The sequence below is a fragment of the Sciurus carolinensis genome, chromosome 1, assembly GCF_902686445.1.
Source record: "Sciurus carolinensis chromosome 1, mSciCar1.2, whole genome shotgun sequence".
NCBI lineage: Eukaryota > Metazoa > Chordata > Mammalia > Rodentia > Sciuridae > Sciurus > Sciurus carolinensis.
Genome location: NC_062213.1, coordinates 189,261,383 through 189,285,473, shown reverse-complemented (window position 1 = coordinate 189,285,473; position 24,091 = coordinate 189,261,383). Strand labels below are relative to the sequence as shown.

The 24,091-nt window shown below is 46.9% G+C and overlaps 2 protein-coding genes across 3 annotated transcripts in view; both read left to right on the top strand.

Annotated features, from left to right (window-relative positions):
- Smpdl3b (sphingomyelin phosphodiesterase acid like 3B) overlaps window positions 1-8,677 on the top strand; it is a 28,757-nt gene extending 20,080 nt beyond the window's left edge. The window contains exons 4-8 of the mRNA XM_047539920.1: window positions 2,283-2,426; window positions 3,386-3,558; window positions 4,621-4,801; window positions 4,886-5,019; window positions 7,784-8,677. Of these exons, the coding sequence (XP_047395876.1) occupies window positions 2,283-2,426; window positions 3,386-3,558; window positions 4,621-4,801; window positions 4,886-5,019; window positions 7,784-8,149 (998 nt within the window). The 3' untranslated portion in view covers window positions 8,150-8,677. The remainder of the gene's footprint in view (window positions 1-2,282; window positions 2,427-3,385; window positions 3,559-4,620; window positions 4,802-4,885; window positions 5,020-7,783) is intronic.
- Window positions 8,678-8,889: 212 nt separating this feature from the next.
- On the top strand, window positions 8,890-16,136 carry Xkr8 (XK related 8). 2 transcript variants are annotated; one of them, XM_047540045.1, is made up of 4 exons: window positions 8,971-9,324; window positions 9,547-9,715; window positions 11,792-11,988; window positions 14,725-16,136. In XM_047540045.1, exons 1-4 carry the CDS (start codon window positions 9,141-9,143, stop codon window positions 15,432-15,434), a joined length of 1,260 nt encoding a protein of 419 aa, XP_047396001.1. In that variant the 5' UTR covers window positions 8,971-9,140; the 3' UTR covers window positions 15,435-16,136. The 2 variants fall into 2 exon arrangements, with proteins under 2 accessions (XP_047396088.1, XP_047396001.1); XM_047540132.1 differs by lacking the exon at window positions 9,547-9,715 and having other exon boundaries at window positions 8,890-9,324.
- The last annotated feature ends 7,955 nt before the right edge of the window (window positions 16,137-24,091 follow it).

The following is a 24,091-nucleotide window of genomic DNA, read 5'->3' as shown; positions in this document are numbered from 1 at the left end:
CTGGGAGTGACCTCCAGCAGCACAAAAGAATTTTTAAAAATTAAAAAAAAGAGGAGGAAGGAACCCAGCTTGAGATTCCGTGTTCCACATCCCATCTTCTTCCAGCCGTGTTCCATCTGCATTACCCACCAGCCACTGAGAACACTGGTCCTGCAGCGCACAGGGTTATAAAGTTAACAACAACAACAGAACGGGCAGCAGTTCTCACTGCCACATCCTGACTGACAGTCTCATCTAGCCTCTGTTTTCTCCATGTGAAAAAAGGAGAACAATGGGGCCTGTCCCTGCCCCTGGGTTGTTATGAGGGTGAAATCAGGTAACCCATTCACTCATCTGGTCAATCAACAAATATTTATTGAGCACGTACTATGGGTGAAACACCCTTCTAGGGGCTGGGGATATGGCAGTAAACAGGATACCGGGTCATGCCTTGACAGAGCTGACATGTCCACAGTCCAGTTGTGCCAGGGCAGTGGGGTAGGTTGCTAAAAGGCCAAACGAAGGGCCCAGAGGCCATGTACAAGACACGTGGTTTGTTGGGGAAAGTTCCCAAGAGATCAGTGACTGCTCCAAGGGGGGGGTCCAGTGTCCACAGGCTGACAGCCTCTCTTCCCTCAGGGCCTCTGTCACCCAGTGCCTCCTCTCCCCCACGACGTTTGTCTAGTGGCAACTGACTGGCTGAATGGCGCGGATCCTTCCCGTGGTGCTCTTGGTTCTGCACCTGTCCCCACATAGAGGAGTTCCGTATGTTGGGCTGCAGAAGCAGAGACACTAGCTTCGTTCAGCACTAGCTTCCTTCGCCTGTCCTGGCGCATGTGCATGAAAGTAGCTTTCTACAGCTTTCTCCGGACCGCCCTAGTCCCCGGGTCGCATAAGAGAGAGCCAGAGCCCTTCAGGATAAAGTGTATCTGGAGCTTCTGGCCCAGGCTTCCTGTCATGGTTCCCTTAACTTGGCTAGGTCTTGGGCACAGAAAGGGGCCATTCAGGGACATATGTTTTACTGTTCCCCCTTTCTTTAGGGATGATACAGGAGCTTACATTTGCACGGAGTCTGGCACACGGCAGTAGTTAAAAAAAATTGGAGTGATTCCTTCCCTTCTTATCTGCCTCTGGGACTTGTGCTTTTTCTTAAAATAATTCTTGCTTTTATTTTTCCTTCATTTTTTTTTTTGCAGAGTTGGGGATTGAATCCAGTGCCTTGTGCACAATAGGCAAAGGCTGTACCACTGAGCTACGCCCCCAGCCTTCCGAGGATTCTTAGTGGCTGTTGGCATGTACTTTTGAGAGGCGCTTCCAGGCAGTTACAGTAAAGTTCTCAACAACCTCCTACTGAGGCAGAGCTCTGTGCGTTTCCAGATCCTGTAGGTTATACATGGCAAAGGGCTTGTCAGAGGTATTTCCCAGCCTGGAATTGGAGGCTGCTGCCTCTCATGGTTGTTCAGGATCACTCCCAGATTTATATATGAGCAAGGCCTGTGTCTCTGAGCACAGGAGGGTTCCCACCCCCACACTCAGGGTTTTTATTTATTATCAAATATTTGTTGTGCACCTACTATGTGTTAGACATAGAACCTAAAATAAAATAAAAGCTGTAATAATAAGGCTGTTAAAAAGGAGGGAATACGTCTGCTAGGCTCCCCTGTACCTCCTGTTCTTATTCATAGGCCACTTCCTCAGGGAGACGTCCCCTAACCCCCACTTCCAAGTCACTGTTATCACTCCTATAGCAAGTGCCCCCCTCTTTTTTTAACAGCGCTCACACCTCTACTCAATATCTGTAGGTCCTCTGGGATGGGGCGTGGGAACCTGGTTCCCAGTTCCATGTATTGACATATAGTTAGTGTTCAATAAAAAATTGTTGACTTCATGAATGAGGGAAACTCCTAAGGCCTCCCAGAGTGAATGAGGCTGCTTCCCTAAAAGTAAGATGGATCTGGAATTGACAAGAACAGGGAACACTAAGGTATCAAGTGGCTGATGATGCTAATGAATTACTTAGACCCTGTAACTCTCCCCTTATCATCCGGGGCCTCCTTTCTGACCAGAAAATTTTCCGCTGGGAATGGGATTAGGATTAGGTAATTCATTGCTCTTCCTTCTCAGACCTGAGCAAAGTTCAGGCAGATTCTATCAAATGTGGTTTTCTACTATTTATCTTTGTGGTTTCTTCATCCGTGTTATCACTTGTCCCCATCAGCTCTGATGGCCAGTGGTTGACTGAAAATGGCTAACTCCATCAAGTCTTTTGCATATTTTAAAAATATTTCTTCTTTTCCTCCCAGACACTAAAGTCTACGCAGCTTTGGGAAATCATGACTTTCACCCTAAAAACCAGTTCCCAGCAGGGAGCAACAACATCTACAATCATGTAGCAGAATTATGGAGACCATGGCTTAGTAACGAATCCATAACTCTCTTCAAAGAAGGTATGAACACCATTTGCTGCCACGAAGAGCACTTACTGTTCGCTAGGACCTGATCTAATTTCATCTTCACAACAACCCCTTGAAATAGGTCCTGATTTTGTCCCTATTTTACAGATTAGGAGACTGAGGCCTGAAGATACCAAGTCACTTGGTTGAGGTCACGAGGCTTAGCAAAGGCAGGCTTGAGAGCAGAATCCAGGACAGACTCTAAAGTCTGTGCTCTTAACCTCACAGCATTACTAATGATCATAAGCCAAGATGTATTCAGCATCTACAGTTTGCCAGACTGTGTCTTTAGCATGGCTCTAGAATCTTTGCAGCAACCCTAGGAAAGAGCAGAGCCCTCCAGCTCAAGCTGCTATCATGGACATTGTGGGCTGGATACTTCTTTCTTATAGAGGGCCATCCTCTATAAGAGTATTATAGGATGTTTAGCCTCAACCCTGGCTTCTATCCACTAGATGCCACTAACACACCAGTTGTGACAACCAACAATGTCTCTGGACATTGTCAAATGTTCCCTGGGGTCAAAAATTTCCTGGTTGAGAACCTCTGGTCTAGAGACCCAGCCGACCCCAGGGGTGCCTGACCCTTCTCTTCCTTTTCCTCTGTCTCCTGCTGCTGGGACTCCCCACGGGTCAAAACCAAACAAGTCAGCAGCATAGACGCCGGTTGCTTTAGTCTGAACAGGTCCGCTCCTCGGACAGACAGCCGAGTGGAGGAGGGTGGACGGCCGATCTAGATGGGCAAGCACACATCACTGTTACTCCATATAATCGAGGAATTACAGCATAGAGAGTGACGTAACTTCCTCAAGTTGCACAGCTAATGAGTGACAGAGCCTTTGCTCTTACTCCTCGATGCCACCCGGAGGGCAAAGGTGGGAAGGAGAGGGTGGGAGAGTGAGGTGGAGCTGGGCAGAAGCCCCCTTCAGGTTCTCCCTGGCTGTGACATCCTAGGTGCCTTCTATTCTGAGAAGTTGCCAGGTGGGAGCAGGGCAGGGCGAATCGTGGTCCTCAACACCAACCTGTACTACAGCAACAACGAGCAGACAGCCGGCCTGGCCGACCCGGGCCTGCAGTTCCAGTGGCTGGAGGACGTGCTGACCAACGCGTCCCGGGCTGGGGAGATGGTAAGGGCTCGTGCTTCTTCCTCTTTCCCCTCGGGGTTACTTCCTGAACACGCTTCCCTCTTGGCACAAACTCATCCGCCCACCCTGAGATGCTCACATCATGGAGGGGGCTGCTTCTACTCTCACGGCAGCCCTGTGGGCTAGGGTCCCAGAGCTGGTGCAGATGAAGACCCCGAGGCCCACAGGAGCAGCGATGATGCCAAGTCACACAGTAGGTGAGAGTAGGAGGTAGGACCCCAGTCTCCAGACCCCAAGTTCTGAGCTCTTTCCACTGCTGCCACACCACAGCGGCACCTGGACTGCGCACGAGATCTCAGGGGGATGCCCCAGCCTTGAGCCGTGCCCATCTAATCTGCTGGGTTGGCCGCTCGAGGCCTGGCAGTGTCTCGTGTGCCTGAGTTCTGGCACTGCCCAGCATGTTCCAGGAGGGCATCTCGGCTGGTGCTTGTGGGCACTCATGATGCCAAGTTCAGGACTTTTAAAGGACTTTTAATAGCACCAGGTAGATGCTATTCCTGATGAGAAAGCTGAGACTCGGAGAGTGACACACAACTGATGTCCAAGCAGCAGTTTGACTCCAAAGCTCATATTCTTAATCCTGTCCCCTGTTCTATCTCCTGCAAAGGTGGCCAGGTGGCCAGGGATTATCAGCTGAGCGACTCAGGGAGTGTAAGACATGAGCAGACATGACCACATAGCATAGGCTATATAAGAACGCCCAAGCTCCCTGAGAAGACGGGTCTCGGAAGGATCCGAAAGGCTTCATGGAGGAGGCGGTCTTGGAGCAATGTTCGGAAGTAGGGGCAGGATTTATAGAACTGAAAACAAGAAGGGTCCTCCAGTGGGCAGGCAAGGCATGGACAAAGACACAGAGGTGGGAAGGCACGTGACACACTTGTTTTGGGAGGTAGAGATAATGCCCGAACCTGCCCAGGAGAGAGAACGGGAGGAATGTCAGGGAGGAGATGCTTTTGAGCTGCCCACCTGCCTCTGGGGGTTGTAAGAGGCAGAACTGAGGATCTGGAGAGAACGCCTCTGTCCCGGGGCACCCCTTCCTCACAGGTGTACATTATTGGCCATGTGCCCCCGGGCTTCTTTGAGAAGACACAGAACAAGGCCTGGTTCCGGGAGGGCTTCAACGAGGAGTACGTGAAGGTGGTCCAGAAGCACCATCGAGTCATAGCAGGGCAGTTTTTTGGGCACCACCACACCGACAGCTTCCGGATGTTCTATGATGACACAGGTACTCAGTCTGGAGGGCGGATGCAGCATGCCCACCTCCTCCTCTCACCAACCTCTCTCAGTCCCACTTTCTCTCTCCTACAAGGTGCCCCCATAAGTGTCATGTTCCTCACACCTGGGGTCACCCCCTGGAAAACCACATTACCCGGAGTCGTCAATGGGGCCAACAATCCAGGCATCCGAGTGTTGGAGTACGACAGAGCCACCCTGAGCCTGCAGGTCAGGGGCTCTGGGACTGCTGGGGCCAGAGGAGGAGGGTGGGAGGGACTTCCCTAACTCTGAGCTAGCCAGCTACCTGCTACAGACCCGCGAGCTTCAGGAAGGTCAAATTACTTCCACTCTTCTCAAACTCAGGTTCAGAACCCCGGAGCTGCCTGCCATTAAGGCAGGTCAATTCTTCCCCAAATCTCCCTTTGGTTGGGTCGTTGCCATAGCCTCCTTCTCTGTTTTCCCGCCTCCCACCCTGTCCTGTGATAAGCCACCCGCTACACACAAAGAAGGGATTCATCTTTCTAAAGCACCGCTTGCTTCTCTCCTCAAAAACCTCCACATGAGTGGGATGCCTTGGCACCTGCCTGGCATCCCAGCGACTTGGAGGGCTGAGAGAGGAGGATGGAAAATTCGAGGTCAGCCTTGGCAACTTAGTGAGGCCCTAAGTAACTTAGCAAGACCCTATCTCAAAAATAAAAAGGGTTGGATGTAGCTCAGTGGTAAAGTACCTCTGGATCCAAGTAATCCCAGTTAAAAAAAAAAAAAAAAGAAAAGAAAAGAAAAACAAGCAAACAAGAAACCCTCCAAATGTCACCCCAATGCCCTTGAGATAAAGTTGGATCTCCTTGGCTTGGTATTTGAGGCTTCCCACAGTCTGGCCTCAGCCCCATTGCCCACCTCTTCCCAAATACTGAGTAGGCTCCAGGCCCCAACTTGTCAAGCAAGCCCGCCTTCCAAGATGTGTTGTGATTGTTGAAATGCCAAAGAAACTCTAGTCCTTCATCTGTTCAGCCAAGTGTTGGACATGAAGCCTCTGCCACGTGCCCTGTTTTGGCTCAGGAGATGCATAGGAGAGCAAAACAAGCTCACTGCTCTCCTAGACCTGATGTTCTGACAGGAGAGGGACAATGAATGAATAGGTTAAATCAAGAAGGAACAGAGAGAAGAGCTAGGAAGAAAAAACAGGATGAGGAGAGGGTAGCAATGGTTAAGGGGTTTGTGTGCTGTTAGAACAGGGAAAGCGTCACAGGCAAGGTGACATTTGGGTTCTGAGTCAATTGACAGACTGAGCCAGGTGGGGATCTTGGGAAGGTGGAGGGAACAGTCAGTGAGAGACCCTGGCTGGGAACATGCTGGGGCATTAGGGGAAGAACAAGGAGGCCAGAGTGGAAGGCAAAAGGGAAGAGTGGAAGGGGCGGGTCAGGTCATGGGGGCCACAAGGAGGTCTTGGAATTGGTAGGGTTTGGGACACAGCATGAAATATTCTGACTTACAGTTTTACAGAATCACCATGTGTGCTTGCCAAGAACAGGTTCCCAGGGCCACGGGGAGAGGCAGAGGGGCGGTTAGGATGTAAGTGTCATAGAAACCAACTGCGAGATGATGGTGGCGTGGGCCAGGGTGGTGGCGGGGCGCTGGTGAGAAGGATCTGATCCCAGAGGTATTCTGGAAGCAGAGTAGCTAGGATGTGCTAGTGAACTGGTGTGGGATATAGGGCATGACAGAGAAATGAAGGAGGATTCTGAGGCTTTTGGCTTGAGCATGGAAGGATGAGGTTGCTGGGTAGTGAGACAGGATGACTGCAGGAAGATGAGGTTTCAGAGAGAAGATCAGAGGGAAGATCCAGTTTGGCATCCAAGTAAAAATAGCCAGGGGAAGCCAGGCATGGAGGCAACCACCTGTAATCCCAGTGACTTGGGAGGCTGAGGCAGGAGGATCACAAGTTTGAGGCCAGATTGGGCAACTTGGTGAGACCCTGTCTCAAAAATAAAAAAAATAAAATGGGTTGGGGAGGAACACAGTGGTAGAATACCCCTGGGTTCAATCCCTCATACAAAAGAAGAAAGAAAAAAAGAAAAAGAAGCCAGGAAGAGGTAAGTTGGAGAAGGGTATTTAAGGTCAGGGACAGGAAGAGATCATTTAGGTTCTTTTTTTTTTTTTTTTTTTTTTTTTAAGATAATGCTTGCTTGCTTTATGTATGTATGTATGTATGGTGCTGAGGATCAAACCCAGGGCCTCACACATGCCAGGCAAGCAGTCTACCACTGAGCCACAACCTCAACCCCTGATTCTTGGTTCTAGTGCAGAACAAGAAGCCTGAGGATTTTTAGAATGTGGCTTGGGGCTGAGGATGTGGCTTGGGGTGAGGATGTAGCATGGTGAGGCCCTGGGTTCCATCCCCAGCAGTGTAGCCTGGCCTCCAGGTTGACACTCAGCTGCTCCTTTTGTACATGCAAGTGATACTGTAATGTGCCCAGCGTGTCAGCAGCCATCTGTACATGGCAGATCTTCATAACAATCTCCAGTGGTCACAAATGTAGCTGGAAAGTGTTAGACCAATTAACCCTTCAGATACTAGACCTGAAGATGCTTCTGGGCCCTCGGGAGTCTTGCTTGCGTGTATTCTACATCCCCATCAACGACAGTTCTATAAGCTCTGTCAACTAGGTACTCCCTCATGGAACAGAAAATACAGGCAGTGGGGCAAACAACCGGGGTCCTAATTCCACCCGTGCCACTGTATTCCCCTGCTCAAGTGAATTAACTTCTTCAGGCTTTCCGTTGCCTCATCAGTGAAATGGGGTAAAAAGCAGGTTACCTCATCAGACCCAATCAGAGGATGTCTGCCAAGCATACCTGGTAGGTTGTTAAACGTGCACTAATAGCAGTTACTATTACGACTGTAAAGAATCTGGGGGCAAATGCAAAGTATAGGATTGGGGGTGCAAGTAAACAACTGCTCACGCTCACCTGAACCCGTACCCCTCTCCAGGACATGGTGACCTACTTCATGAACCTAAGCCAGGCGAACTTACAGGAGAGCCCACGCTGGGAGCTGGAGTACCGGCTGACCGAGGCCTACGGGGTGCCAGATGCGGGCGCTGGCTCCATGCACACTGCGCTGACTGGCATCGCCACTGACCAGGGCACGTTGCAGCGTTACTACGTATACAACTCGGTCAGCTACGACTTGTCGGCCTGTGGTGAGGCTTGCCGGGCGGAGCACGTGTGTGCCATCCAACAGGTTGCCTTCGATGCCTACGCCACCTGCCTAAATGCTTTTGGCATTGCACTCACGCCCTTGCTGACGCTCCTGCTGGCGTCGTTTCTGGGCCTGCACGTGCTATTAGCACAGTGACCTTGGTTGCCCCTTGCTGAGCTCATCTTCCTCCAGATAAATTGGAGCAGACTCACCCACCGGAGACCTGAACTTCACCGCCATTTCCCCACATCCGAGGGGAGTAAACTAGAACGGGCCACCGGATCAGGAAATGAAGCCCCAAAGACTCCTCCAGAAGCACATTTCTTTCAAGTTTCATGTTTTATCCACGAAAGAATGCTCCTGGTGCATTTTATTCCGTACATTATTCCTTTTAGTACATAAATGTTTAAAGTGACTCACTTGCAGCTACTAAACATGGTTCCCACCTCGCACTCAAACACCTAATGAAATGAGCCACCATGAAGATGCGCCCTGTCGCTCCTGTGCTGCTGATGGATCCCCCCTCGAGTCTAAACTGAGCACGCGTAGTTTGCAAAATCCCGCCTTTAGGGGTCAGAATGTGCCTTTGCTTCCTCGTTTGGGTTTGCAACAATGCAGGCATGAAGGATCACAGCTGTAGCCTGGGCTCTAGGCTCTCGTTTTCCCGCCATTCTCTCCTTCTGGAGCCTTGAGGCTCCCGAAATGTAAAAGTAGGCAATTAGAAGCCCGCCGAGCCAAAGGCGTAGGTCTTCCAGGCCCTAGCGGCTCCACTGGGCTGGTCCGGGAAACCCCAAGGGCTGACCACAGGACCAGATCCGGGGGCGCCGTACGGGCTGCGGAAGGACTGGCCCGAGGGCCCGGCCACTCCACCGGCTTCGCTCCTCCCCGGACGGGGCGGGACGGGGAAGTCCCGCCCAATCGGCCCTGGCCCGGGGCCGCCCGTAGGGCTGCTCGCGCCTCCTTGCTGCGACTGCGACCCCGGGATCGAGCTTGGGTCCCAGGGGCCAAGGGAAGCGAGGGGGCGGAGGCAGGCGGGACATGCCCTGGTCGTCCCGCGCCGCTCTCCTCCGGGACCTGGTCTTGGGCGTGTTGGGCACCGCTGCCTTCCTGCTCGACCTGGGCGCGGACTTGTGGGCCGCCGGCCAGTATGCGCTCAGCGGCCGCTACCTGTGGGCCGCGCTGGTGCTGGCGCTGCTGGTCCTCGCCTCGGTGGCGCTGCAGCTCTTCAGCTGGATCTGGCTGCGCGCCGACCCCGCCGGCCTGCACGAGTCGCAGCCTCCCCGCCGCTGCCTGGCGCTGCTGCACTTCCTGCAGCTGGGCTACCTGTACAGGTGAGCGCCGCGCTCTCGGAAAGGGGAGGGAGATCGGTACTTCCTGCAGCTGGGCTACTAGGACAGGCGAGACCCCGACACCCTGAAGGGGGTGGCAGGAGAGGATGGGCTCCCAGAAGAGGAACCAGACTCTGCACACCTCCTCAGCAGGTGAGCCTCCAGACCCCAGGAAGGAGAATCCGGGCCGGGAGCCCCCAGAGCTCATCTAGCCCTACCCTTCAGGCGCAGGTGAAGAAACCGATGTTCAGAGAAGAGGGAAAGAGGGCTTGGCAGCCAGATTTCTCTGGGGTCCGTGTCTGGCTGTGCCACCTGGGACCTTTCTGCGTTTCTCTGAGCCTCGGTTTTCTCCTCTAAGGAAAGTGGCAGTTGCGGAGAGAGGTCGGGCAGGCAGGTGAGTTGTGAGGAGTCAGTGGAAGAGAGTGGTACCTCAGGCTGAGCTGGCGCTGTTCAGGACCAATGATCCTTTCAGCCCTGCAGGGCCATGGGCAGGTCACTGACCTTTCCAGGCCTGTTTACTCGTTGTTGCCGTGGGGACCATAATAGTGTCCACTTCTCTTTTGTGAGGATTAAATGAAATGACACCTGTAAATTGTCCTGGCACAGAGTAAGCATCCCACAAATGACTCAGCTAGCTTCATGAGTACCTGTGAGTTTTGGTAGCCCTGACCCGCTAGAGCATACCCATTCCCTCTCCCCCTCTCTCCCAGTTGTGTGCTGTCCCTCAACACTGGCTTCCCATCCCCAGACAGGCAGAGGTGCGCTGGGCGCCATGGTGAACTCCTATAATCCCAGTGACTCTGGCGGCTGAGGCAGAAATATCAAAAGTTGAGGCCAGCCTCAGCAACTAAGAGAGGCCTAAAGCAACTTAGTTAGACAAACAAACAAACAAGAAAAGGACTGGGAATGTGGCTCAGGGGTAAAGTGCCTCTGACTCAATCCCCAGTACCATTAAAAAAAAAAAATAGGGAGAGATGATGCAGTTTGTCCCATCCAATGTCCCTGGAGCCGGCCAGGGCTGGGCACAGACAGGCTGGGTCTCAGAAAATATGTGCAGACTATGCTCCTTTTCAGAATTAGCAGCGCCCTGTAGGAAAGGGGAGACTGAAAACAAGGGTCGGAGCCGTGCCATGAAGTCAGGACTTCATTATGTGGTCTAGGTTAGGATGGCTGGAGGCGGAATTCGCCTTGGAGTCCAGTTTTCACAATTCTGTTCGGATCTTGCCTTGACGAAGCTCAGTCTCCAGAAGGAGAGAGCGGAGGGACTGCAGAGACGCCAGTAAAACCCAGGCGCCGGGGAGGGGCACTGAGTACAGTCTCGGAGGCCTCCCGGGGCCTGCGTTCGTGAGTGCTTGGTGCATCTTGCCTTCTCCTGTTTCTGCTGAGCTTTGGCTTGAAAATGGGGTCTCTGTTCCTGCCTGTGACAAGGCTGAAGTGGGGGCTCCTGTTGAGGCATGGGAGGACCCAGGGCTGAAGCTCCTGTGAGGGAGAGCCTCAGCAGAGCCCCGCCTGCCTGTTGCTCAGTGTGTTTCAGGTCTATACAGGCAAGTGGCAGCGGCTGTCTGAAGGATGAATTTGCTCAGAGGGAGTGGGCTCTCTTCCCAGAGCCAAGGGAGATCAGTTCTAGGTGCAGAACTATTTCTCCCCTCGTGCCAGTTGCTCCCTGAGGCCTGTCTGCCCATCCTCGGGACACCTTAACTCTGTCTCCGTCTCTATCCCCACCCCACCGAGCCAGCCTCCCACCATTCCTCCCTGGGGATTGAACCCAGGGCACTTTGTCATTGAGCTATATCCCCAGCCCTTTTTATTTTGAGACAGGGTCTTGCTAAGTTGCTTAGGGCCTCTCCAAGTTGTTGAGGCTGGCCTCAAACTTGGAATCCTCCTGTCTCAACCTCCCAAGTCACGAGGATTTTAGGTGCGTACCACTGTGCCTGGCTCCAGCAGCCTCTTAACTGGGATTGCTGCTCCACTGTAACCCTTCTAACCCTTCCTGCTCTTCCCAGCTAGTGTCTTTCTAAAGCACAGTGTGATCCCATCTTGCCCATGCTCAGAAGCTCTCCATAGTCCCCTTTGCCCACAGGATCCAGGACATTCTTAGGCATAGTGAAATTGAGACCTATGTCTTGGACAGTTTTACAGCATGCCTTTCAAATCCAAAAGTTTTGGGTCCAATTCTGATTCCCCTCTATTAGCTTCTTGATACCATTTCCCCAAATGTAAAATGGGGCTCTTGTGAGGGGTAAGTAGGACAAGGGTTGTGATGTTCTGACCAGCAGGAGTAGAGGTTGTGTTTAATCCCAATTTACAGATGAGGTTCAGAGAAGTCAGGTCGCTTACCCAAGTCCCCCTACCATGTAAGTGGACAAGCCAGGAATGGAGCCTGTCTGCATCCACCAGACGGGTAGAAGACCGGGGAATTCACAGGACACTGACCTGGCCCTGTGGGCATCTATGTGTGTGTGTTGCCTAGGTGTCTGCAGGGGCTGCGGCAGGGCCTGTCAGTGTGGCAGCAGGAGGTGCCCTCTGAGTTTGACCTGGCTTATGCCGACTTCCTGTCCTTGGACATCAGCATGCTGCGGCTCTTTGAGACCTTCCTGGAGACGACACCACAGCTCACACTGGTGTTGGCCATCATGCTGCAGAGTGGCCGGGCTGAATACTACCAGTGTGAGTGCCAGGCCAGCAGCTGGCCCCCCTTTTGTGGCTTAGCAGAATTTCCCTCCCATGTCAGCAGTATTTTCGCTTTTTTTAAATGACCATTGAGAAAATAGGAGACCAAGCTTTAGACAGTGGATCTGGGTTCAAATCTAAAGTTAATCTTTAGCTGCATGAGTTTGAAAGAATGCCCAACCTCTCCGAGTATCAATTTGTTCTCATACTCGGATGCAGTGGCACCTGCCTGTAATCCCAGTTACTTAGGAGGCTGAGGCAGGAGGATTGCAAGTTCAAGACCAATCTTGGCAACTTAGCAAGACCCTGTCTCAAAATGAAAAATAAAAATGACCAGGGATATAACTCAGTGGTAAAGTGTCCCTGGGTTGACTCTGCAGTACCAAAAAAAAAAAAAAAAGAAAGAAAAAAAAATCCTACCTCATAGAGCTGATGAAAGGATTAAATGGGGTGCTACATGTAATATTCAGTGCCTGGCATAGAATAAATCTTAATTATAATTTTTACTATTTTGATGATATTAGATAAAGCATGTATGGTGCCTGATACAAAATAAGCAACTTGAGATTCAATTTATTGAGTACCTTTGTACATTCAAGTTTTTAGTGAGCATCTCTTCTGTACCCATAACTGCTGGAGACAGAGTAGTGAGTATAATTCATGGAGCCTCTGCCCTGCCAGGATGTGTGACTATAAAACAAATAGTCACAATAAATGTGCTGAGTGACTGGAAGACGGAGAGGTAGGCTGGGCTTCATTAATCACTGGGAGAGTTGTGCAGTAAGGAGCCTTGGGAGGGTTTCTCGTAAAGGGGAAGTAATTTGCTCAAGGTCAAGGGTGGCCACGCTGGAGTCCACCTCACAGCTCATTCAGAGTCCAGGGCCTCCCCTTTGCCTTTGCCACCCCTGCAGATCTCAAAGACCCCTGCTAAAAATACCACCGCCTCCCAAGGAACCCAGTCTCCACCCTGCCATCAATTCAGTGTGACCCAGGAGAGGCTGTCTCCACTTTATATGAGAGGAAAGAGGTACAAAAAGGTGAAGTGCCAGCCTGGGCCGGTCGGCTCTCACTGGGCACTTTTTTTTTTTTTTTTTTTTTTTTTTTCCTGTTTGAGGGTGTTAAACTATCTAGGAGCAGAGCCAAGTGGAGACAGCCTATACCATATATTGGATGGGGGAGACTGATCTTCTCAACTTTTTATTTAGCAAACATTTATTATCCCAAAGGAACAGATCTGCCTGCCAGTCCTTTTTTCTTTCTTTTTTTTTTTTTTTTTTTTTTTTGGTACCAGGGATTAAACTCAGGGGCACTCGACCACTGAGCCACATCCCCAACCCTATTTTGTATTTTATTTAGAGACAGGGTTTCACTGAGTTGCTTAGTACCTCACCGTTGCTGAGGCTGGCTTTGAACTCGAAATCCTCCTGTCTCAGCCTCCGAGCCGCTGGGATTACAGGCATGTGCCACTGTGCCCTGCCTGCCTGCCTTTGGCAGTTCTGGGGATCAAACCCAGGACCTTATACCTGCTACACAAGTGCTTTACCACTGAGCTACATTTCCAGCACTTTTTATTTAATTTTGAGACAGGGTCTTGCTAAGTTGCCCAGGCTGGCCTTAAACTTTCAAGCCTCCTGTCCCAATCTCTCCAGTAGCTGGGATTATGGATGTGAGCCCCTGTGGCCAGCCAGAAGGTTTTCTACCCTCCAGGAACTTAGAAATAAGGAAATAGATAGTTACTGTGTGATCAGACTCCAGGCAGAAGTGGGTGGGGTACAATAAGGACGCCTGACACACAGTGTGTGGGGTGGGGTTGAGATGGGTGACCCTAGTGGATATTTAGGCAGGGCTTGTAGGGTGAGGAGGGGTCAAGGGATGTGGGGCATGTTCTTCTGGCTAACCTAATGACCTGGAAAAGCTTGTCAAAGTCACAGACTGTGGCATGCTGGAAAAACTGGCAAAACATCAGCTCTGCTCAGACCCAGGAGGTGGGTGGTTAGAGAGAGGGATGACCACAGATCTGATGGTAACAGTAGATACCCAGTAAACATCAATTGATTGAATGAGGTGGATGGGGACAGGGGAAGAAGCATTCTAGATATTCCACTTCTTCCATCTCTGCTCAGAGGTCCTAGTGCTTCCAGTCCAGGTTGGGTAATCAGGATGTGGGATAAGACCCTCATTTGCCAACTTGTTGATCTTGGGAAAGCAAGAACAGGGTGAGGCTGTGTGTGGAGGGGAGCCGAGGGGAATGAGGAGAACTTCTGCCATGCAGCAGGGACATCTCTTGTAGCCTGAGGACAGCTGCAGGCAGAGGCCATGGAATATCCTGCCTCACTTTCTGACATGGAGAAATCAGCCTCTTTCTGATGGCCGATTTTCAGACCCAAGAAAAACTTAGGCTCTTCCGGGAAAGGGAGGGTTATGGGGTCCTAGAAGATGCCTTAGGGTACAGCTGAGGCCCAAGGGTACCAAATGCTGGGTGTCTCTTTTTAAGTTTCATACCGTCTCATCCTTGAAAGATGTCCCCAGGATAGCACCTGAAAGTAAAGCCTTCTGGTGAGCCCTCTGGTAGTGTGAACTTCTGGAATGATCTGGCCCTGCAGTTTCCCTGTCTCTAAGTGGGGGCATTCTAATACAGTTGCTAGGAGGGCATCCAGGGTACCTTTGTGCCAGGGGAGGGGGATGCCAGGCAGGCTGCCCACAGAACTCACTGTCTCCTCTTGTTCTCCGTAGGGGTCAGCATCTGCACGTCCTTCTTGGGCATCTCGTGGGCACTGCTGGACTACCACCGGGCCTTGCGCACCTGCCTTCCCTCCAAGCCCCTCCTGAGCCTGGGCTCCTCTGTCATCTACTTCCTGTGGAACCTGCTGCTGCTGTGGCCCCGAGTCCTGGCCGTGGCCCTGTTCTCAGCCCTTTTCCCCCACTACGTGGCCCTGCACTTTCTGGGCTTGTGGCTGGTGCTGCTGCTCTGGATCTGGCTCCAGGGCACAGACTTTATGCCAGACCCTGTCTCCGAGTGGCTGTACCGGGCGACGGTGGCCACCATCCTGTATTTCGCCTGGTTCAATGTATCTGAGGGCCATACCCGCGGCCGGGCCACCATTCACCTGGCATTCCTCCTAAGTGACAGTGTTCTGCTGGCAATCACTTGGGTGACTCATAGCACCTGGCTGCCAGGCGAGATCCCTCTGCAGATGTGGCTTCCTGTGGGAGGCGTCTGCTTACTTTTGGGTCTGGCTCTGCGCCTCATCTATTACCGCTGGCTCCACCCTAGCTGCCGCTGGGAGCCTGACCGGGTGGATGGGGCCCGAAGTCTATTTCCTTTGGCCCAGGGTCAGCTGCCTCAGAATAGGCGCATGACTCATTTGGCTCGAAACTTTTTCCCCAAGGCTAAGGATCAGGCTGCTCTGCCAAGGAAGGGAGAGGTGAATGGGGTCCTTTGAGGCAGGGTCAGACCAGCCACGGGAGAGTTCACAGTGTGATAAAAGGAGAAGGCCAAGGCCCTGGAAGGCCAAGGGTGCTAATCATTATGTACGAGACACTTTGGGAGGAAAGAAGGGAACTCCTTTTCTCCTTCTCCCCAACCAGTATAGCTGGTGTCCCCAGAGCTTCCCATTGCTGGTCTTCAAAGCACTTGGTGGAAGTGCAAGGCCAGCTTGGGTTTCCCTGTCCTGCCTAGAAGCCCCCAGGACACCTGGGGAAGTTTTCCCTGCACCACCCCATTTGTTCAATTCATTCAGCACATGTTTACTGAGAGCACTTTATGTGCTGGGAACATTTTTCTAACTGTGGAACCAGCTGCTGCTCTTTAGCTTCACCCCTTCCTGCTCCAGCCAATCCTGGGTAGGAACTCAAAGGCTGGAGGCCAGGGACGCCCAACTCCGCGCGGCCCCTGCCAGCCCCTGCAGGGTCTTAGCGCAGCTGTTCCGACCTCAGATGGGGCTGCCTTTCACTCAAGTGCCTTGTGGACCTGTGGTCTGGACCATGCACAGCCGTGGAGTATTTTTATTTGTTAACCAGTGCACCTCCTACCTCAGAGTTGATGTGAGAGAAAGAGAATGTGTACAAACGTGTTGCTGCCAGTGAGGAAACACGTGTTATTTTTGTTTAACAGTATTATTAGGTTATTATTAAAACCTCGTGAAATCCTCTAACGCCTGTGTCATTAAACTAATGCCTCCTGGAAAAAAGGGATCAGGGATGTGAAATCCCTTAAAATTGGGACAGAGTAGCAAGCTGACTTAAGTCCACTTCTCAAACTTGTTCTCCAAATTTTAGGAGCTGGCGAGCCACATGGGCTTGCAGATTCAGTGGGGCGTCAGAACCTAGATCTGGGTGGACTTGGTGCTTTCTCTTACCATCGGCTCTGCTGCCAGGCCTGGCGGGAGCAGCTGGAAGCATCTTTAGGGTTAGGAAGTGAGTGTGAGAAGCCAGGTGCAGGAGGCTCTTTGTTGGGAACTCTTCAAGGTTAAGTGGGAAGATGGCTTTGGGAATATAGAGGTGAGCAATGGTCTCAGGAAGGTGAAACCTTTAGCTGCTCTGAGAAGTCTGGGTTGGAAAAATAAGGAACAGGAAGAGGACACTGGAGTCAGAAGAAAAATTTCATTACCACCATGATGGCATCTGGGATCGTTTAGTTCTGTTATTCATTTATTGTAGTGGAGACACAATAAACAGGATTATTAAAACATTTAATATTTGAGATAGTGTTAAGTGCTGAAAGAAACCAGAGCAGGGTGGGGAAGGTTAGAGGGAGCCTGTGTTCGTAGGTTGGGAATGGGAGTTAACAACTTTAGAAAGAATGGCCAAGGGAGAACCTTCAGCAGTGACGAGCCTGCTGCTTATAAGTGCGATCACGAGCAGGACCTGGAGTCACTGCTGAGGGAAGGAGTGTTGCAGACACTGTTTCTGAGGACCGCTCTCCCACTGGGTGAAGGAGTACTTGTGGTGGTGTTGGCCTGGAGCTGAGGATCACCCAGAGCTGAAGGCCTGGCACCAGGAAGAGGATCCGGGAAGATGATACCTGGGACTTTGACTTACATACAATGCAGAAAGGATCCTGCAAATCCTTCAGTCCTCCAGACTTCTGAATTTCACAGACCAGTAAAAAGGCTAACATGAGAATGGGCATGGAGGTGTACATCTGCAATTCCAGTGACTAGGGAGACTGAGGCCAGAGAGTTCAAAGTTTGAGGCCAGCCTAGGCAAACACTAGGTCTCAAAATTAAAAATAAAGGGCTGGTCATACTATAGTGATGTGACCACATCAGTGTTCATAGCAGCTCAATTCACAATAGCTAAGCTATGGAACCAACCTAGGTGCCCTTCAACAGATGAATGGATATAGAATATGTGGTACATATACCCAATGGAATATTATTCAGCCATAAAGAATAAAATTATGGCATTTGCCAGTAAATGGATGGAACTGGAGACTCACGCTTAGTGAAATAAGCCAATCCCAAAAAACCAAAGGCCAAATATTCTCTCTGCTATGCAGATGGAGTGGGGGAGGAGTGGAGGTTCACTGGATTGGATGGGGAATGAGGGGAATGGGAATAGGAAAGACTGTAGAATGAATGAGATGTAACTTTCCTATGTTCATATATGAATACCTGACCAGTGCAACTCCACATCACGAGAATGGGAAGTCATACACCATGTAGGTGTGACATATCAAAATACACTCTACTATCATGTATAACTAAAAGGAACAAAAAAAATTAAAAAAATAAAGGGCTGGAAATGTAGCTCAGTGGGAGTACTTGCTTAGAATGCACAAGGCCCTGGTTTCAATCTCTAGCAACTTGTGTGGGCGCATGCACACACACAGGCAAAAAAAAAAAAAAAAAAGGCTAACATGGTTGCCAATTTAACATCAGCAAAAAAGGGCATTAAAAACAAACCCCATCTTTTATCTTCATCATCTCATAAAGGACATAATCATTTCAGAATGAAGGGTCATTCTGTTAATTGAATACATCTAACCACACACACATAAATTAAGTCACTGTCATTTTCTTTCAGTCATTCAAAGGCTTAAGACCTAGAGAAGGCAGAGGCTTGGTCAAGGTTTAGTGCCCAACCTCACCCTAGAATAGGCTTTAGGAATTTCCACCAAAATAGTAAAATACTACTTTACTTTTCTTTTCTTTCTTTCTTTCTTTCTTTCTTTTGTTTATTAAAACATTCTTTTTTCTAATTGGTTATTCATGACAGTGGAATGCATTTTCACACACTGTACACAAATGGAGCATAACTTCTCATTCCACTGACTGTACATGGTGCTTAGTCATACCAGTAGTGTAATCATACATGTAATAATGTCTGTCTGAATCCACCATCCTTCCCATCCCCACTACCCTACTCCTCCCCTCATTCCCCTCTGCACGACCCAAAGTTCCTTCATTCTTCCCTATCCACCCACAACTATGGATCACCTTCCGCTTATCAGAGAAAACATTTGGCCTTTGGTTTTTAGGGTTTGACTTATTTCACTTCGTGTGATATTCTCTAGTTCCATCCATTTACCTGCAAATGCCATAATTTCATTCTTCTTTAAGACTGAGTAATATTCCATTATGTATATGTACCACATTTTCTTTATCCATTCTTCTGTTGAAGGGCATCTATGTTGGTTCTATATTTTAGCTATAATGAGTTGAGCTGCTGTAAACATTGATGTGACTGCGTCACTATAGTATGCTGATTTTAATTTTGGGGGCTATAAACTGAGGAGTGGGGTAGCTGGGTCAAATGGTGGTTCCATTCCAAGTTTTCTGAGGAATCTCCATACTGCTTTCTATAGTAGTTGCACCAATCTGCAGTTCCACCGGCAGTGTATAAGTGTACCTTTTCCCCTACATCCTCACCAATACTTATTATTGTTTGTATTCTTGATAACTGCCATTCTACCTGGAGTGAAATGAAATCTTGTAGCTTTAATTTTGCATTTCTCTAATTGCTAGAGATGATGAACATATTTTCATATGTTTGTTGATCGATTGTATTTCTTCTGTGAAGTGTCTGTTCAGTTCCTTAGCCCATTGATTGATTGGGTTATTTGTTTTGTGTGTGTGTGTTAAGTTTTTTAAGTTCTTTATCCTGGAGATTAGTGCTCCATCTGAGGTGCATGTGGTAAAGATTTTCTCCCAATCTGTAGACTCCCCTTTCATGTTATTGTTTCCTTTGCTGAGAAGATTTTTAGTTTGAATCCATCCCATTTATTGATTCTTAATTTTACTTCTTGCACTTTAGGAGTCTTGTTAAGGAAGTTAGGTCCTAAACTGATCTGATGAAGATATGGGCCTACTTTTTCTTTCATTAGGTGCAGGGTCTCTGTTCTAGTGCCTAAGTCTTTGATTCATTTTGAGTTGATTTTTGTTTTGTGCAGGGTGAGAAATAGAGGTTTAATTTATTTCACTTTGTTACACATGGATTTCCAGTTTTCTCAACATCATTTGTTGAATAGTCTATCTTTTCTCCAATGTATGTTTATGGCACCTTTGTCTCGTATGAGACAACTGTATTTATGTGGGTTTGTCTCTGTGTTTTCTATTTTGTACCATTGGTCTACATGTCTATTTTGGTGCCAATACCATGCTTGTTTTGATACTATAGCTCTGTAGTATAGTTTAAGGTCTGGTAGCGTGATGCCTCTTGCTTCATTCTTTTTGCTAAGGATTGCCTTGGCTATTCTGGGATTCTTATTTTTCCAAATGAATTTCATGATTGCTCTTTCTAGTTGTATGAAGAATGTTATTGGGATTTTAATAGGAATTGCATTGAATCTGTATGACACTTTTGGTAGTATGGCCATTTTGACAATATTAATTCTGCCTATCCAAGAACAAGGGAGATCTTTCCATCTTCTAAGGTCTTCTTTAATTTCTTTCTTTAGTGTTCTGTAGTTTTCATTGTAGAGGTCTTTCACCTCTTTTGTTAGATTGATTCCCAAGTTTTTTTTTTTTTTAGGCTATTGTGAATGGGGTAGTTTTCCTAATTTCTCTTGCAGTGGATTCATTGCTTATGTATAGAAATGCATTTGATTTATGGGTATTGATTTTATATCCTGCTACTTTACTGAATTCATTTATGAGTTCTACAAGTTTTCTGGTGGATTTTTTTTGATCTTCTAAATATAGAATCATGTCATCAGCAAATAGTGATAGTTTGAGTTCTTATCCTATCCCTTTAATTTCTTTCTGATTGCTCTGGTTAGAGTTTCAAGAACAGTGTTGAATAGAAGTGGTGAAAAAGGGCATCCCTGTCTTGTTCCAATTTTTAAAGCGAATGCTTTCAGTTTCTCTCTGTTTAGAATGATTTTGGTCATGGACTTAGCAAGATGGCTTTTACAATGTTGTGGTTTGTTCCTACTATCCCTAGTTTTCTAGTGTTTTGAACATGAAGAGGTGCTGTATTTCATCAAGTGCTTTTTCTGCATCTATTGAGATAATCATATGATTCTTGTCTTTAAGTCTACTGATGTGATGAATTACATTTATTGATTTCCATATGTTGAACCAACCTTGCATTCCAGGGATAAACCCCACTTGATCGTGGTGCACTATCTTTTAAGTGTTTTTGTATGTGATTTGCCAGAATTTTATTGAGAATTTTTGCATCTGTATTCATCAGGGATATTGGTCTTAAGTTTTCTTTCCTTGATGTGTCTTTGTCCAGTTTTGGTATCAGGGTGATACTAGCCTCATAGAATGAGTTTGGAAGAGTGCCCTACTTTTCTATTTCCTGGAATAATTTGAGAAGTACTGGTGTTAATTCTTCTTTGAAGGTGTTGTAGAACTCAGCTGAGAATCTGGTACTGGGCTTTTTTTTTTTTTTTTGATTCATAGGCTTTTGATGGCATCTTCTGTTTCACAGTTTGAAATTGGTCTGTTTAAATTGTTTATGTCCTCTGGCTTCAATTTTGGCAGATCATATGTTTCTAGAAATTTGTTGATGTCTTTGAGATTGTCTATTTTCTTTGAGTATAAATTTTCAAAATTGTTTCTCATTATCTTCTGTATTTCAGTAGTGTCCATCATGATATTTCCTTTTCAACATGAATTTTAGTAATTTGAATTTTCTCTCCTTATATTTGTTAGTGTGGTTAAGGGTTTATCAATTTTATTTATATTTTCAAAGAACCAACTTTTTGCTTTGTCAATTTTTTCTTTTATTTCAATTTCACTGATTTCAGCTCTGATTTTAATTATTTCCTGTCTTCTGCTGGTTTTGGTGTTGATTTGTTCTTCTTTTTCTAGGACTTTGAGATGTAATGTTAGGTCATTTTTTGTTCAATTTTTATTCTTTTAATGTATGAGCTCAATGCAATGAACTTTCCTCTTAGCACTGCCTTCTTGGTGTCGCAGAGATTTTAATATATCAGAATCAGTGTTCCCATTTACCTTTAAGTATTTTTTTATTTCCTCCCTGATTTCTTTTTTTATCCATTCATCATTCAATAGCATGCCATTTAGTCTCCAGGTGTTGGAGTAGCTTTTTTTTAATTTTATCATTGATTTCTAGTTTCATTCCATTATGATCTGATAGAATGCAGGGTAGTATTTCTATTTTTTTTGTAGTTGCTAAGAGTTGCTTTGTGGCATAACATATGGTCTATTTTAGAGAAGGATCCATGTGTTGCTGAGAAGAAATTGTATTCACTCAATGATGGATAAAATATTCTATATATGTCTGTTAAGTATAAAAAATTGATTGTATTATTTAATTCTATAGTTTGTTTAGTGTTTGTTTGGAAGATCTACCCGGTGGTGAGGTGTGTTAAAGTCTCCTCATATTATTGTGTTGTGGTCTATTTAATTCTTGAAATTGAGAAGGGTTTGTTTGATGTACGTAGATACTCCATTGTTTGGGGCATATATATTTATGATTGTTATATCTTGTTGATTTATGATTCCCTTAAGCAGTATGAAATGTCTTTCTTCGTCTCTTCTAACTTTGGTTTGAAGTCCACTTTTTCTGATATGAGAATGCTTGTTTATGCAGTCCACATGAGTGATGTTTTTTCCCAACCTTTTACCTTTGGTCTGTGGATGTCCTTTCCAAGGAGGTGAGTCTCTTGAAGATAGCATATTGTTGGGTCTTTTTTAAAAAATCCAATCTGTCAGTCTGTCTTTTGATTGATGAGTTTAGGCCACTAACATTCAATGTTATTATTGAGATGTGATTTGTTGTTCCAGGTCATTTTGGCTTATTTTTGGTTTTTAACTTGACTTAATTTCTCCTTTGATTGATCTTTCCTTTAGTGTAGTTCCTCCCTTTGCTGGTTTTCATTTTTTTTTTTTCATTTCCTCTTCATGGAATATTTTGCTGAGAATGTTCTATAGTGCAGGCTTCCTAGTTGTGAATTCTTTTGTTTATCATGGAAGGTTTTTATTTCATCTTCAAATCTGAAGCTTAATTTTGCTGGATACAAAATTCTCAGTTGAAATTCATTTTCTTTCAGAGCTTGATATATATTATTCCAGGACCTCCTGATGTTGAGGGTCTGGGCTGAGAAATCATTAAATCCAAATTGGTTTCCCCCTATATATAATTTGATTTTTTTCTCTCACAGCCTTTAAAATTCTATCCTTATTCTGTATGTTAGTCATTCTCATTATAATGTGCCTTGGTGTGAGTCTGCTATTAATTTTGTACATTTAATTTGGGGTCCTGTAAGTCTTTTGTAGTTGATTTTCCATTTCATTCTTTAGATTTGGTAAGTTTTCTGATGTCATTGAAAAGATTGTGCATTCCTTTGGTTTGTATCTCCATACCATCATCTATTCTGATAAATCTTAAATTTGGTCTTTTCATGTTATCCCATATTTCTTGGAAGTTCTGTTCATGGTTTCTTACCATCTTCTCTGTGTGGTCGACTTTATTTTGTAGAGTATATATTTTGTCTTCATTGTCTGAGGTTCTGTATTCCAAGTGGTCTAGTCTGTTGGAGATACTTTCCATTGAATTTTTAATTTGGTTTATTCTTTTCTTCATTTTGAGGATTTCTGCTTGATTCCTTTAAAAAACTTTTTTATAGTTGTAGAGGGACAGCATGCCTTTATTTATTTTTATGTGGTGCTGAGAATCAAACCCAGTGCCTCACACATGCTAGGTAAGCGCTCTGCCAATGAGCTACAGCCCCAGTCCTCTGCTTGATTCCTTTTTATGATCTCTGCCTCTTTATTGATCTTTCACTTCCTGTATTTTCTCTCCAATACTATCCTGTATTTCGAAGATCAATCTATGTATTTTCTAAACTCCTTCTCTGACATTCCTTCTACTATGTTGTCTGTGGATTCTATTGCTGAAACATCTTGGTTTGTTTGAGGCACTTTGTTCCCTAGTTTTTTCATGTTGTGTGTCTTCCATCTAGTGGTGTGGAGCAGAGGCAGTAGAGATTCTACCCTGTAGTCTTATAGTGTCCCTGAAGGCTTCCAGTATCTCACCTTTAAGGGGGAAACCAATATTAACAGTACCCAATACAAACAATGTACCACCTTAAACCAATGGCTTCTATTAAGGCATTTACAGTTTTGTTGCAATAAACAGAAAAAGTGTTCAACTATCATCTACAATATAAACAGTAAGTTTGCTAAAAGGGTTTACCATTTCAAATGATGGACAATGAAGGAACACAATTAACGTAAGATGTGATGTTTACGAGGGAGAAGGAGAGAAGATAGAGGTAAAAGTTTATAGTAAGAGTGAGTCAGGTATTAATAGAGGTTAGCTGTTAGTATGGGAGGAGAAAGAGAATCCAGGGAGACAGGTTGGTAAGAGAAAAAATATATACTAATTTTAAAAAAAGTAAAAATATAAGAACACACAACAAAACTGCAACATACTATTCAGACGTCCCATTCTTCAATACGTTGATGCATGAAAAATATTTGGATTCAAAGATGGCAGAGGTGTGAGAGAAAGGGTGGGGAAAAAAAAAAAAAAAAAGGAAAGTCTCAATGGAAAACTGAATGATTGCTTCCACTGGCTTTCAAAAGTTTTCTCAGCTTCCTTTCTCTGCCAATAGTGGGTGCTGGACTGGTTGGGTGGGTGAGCCAATAGCAAGATGCCCTCACACCCTCTTCCAGTCTTC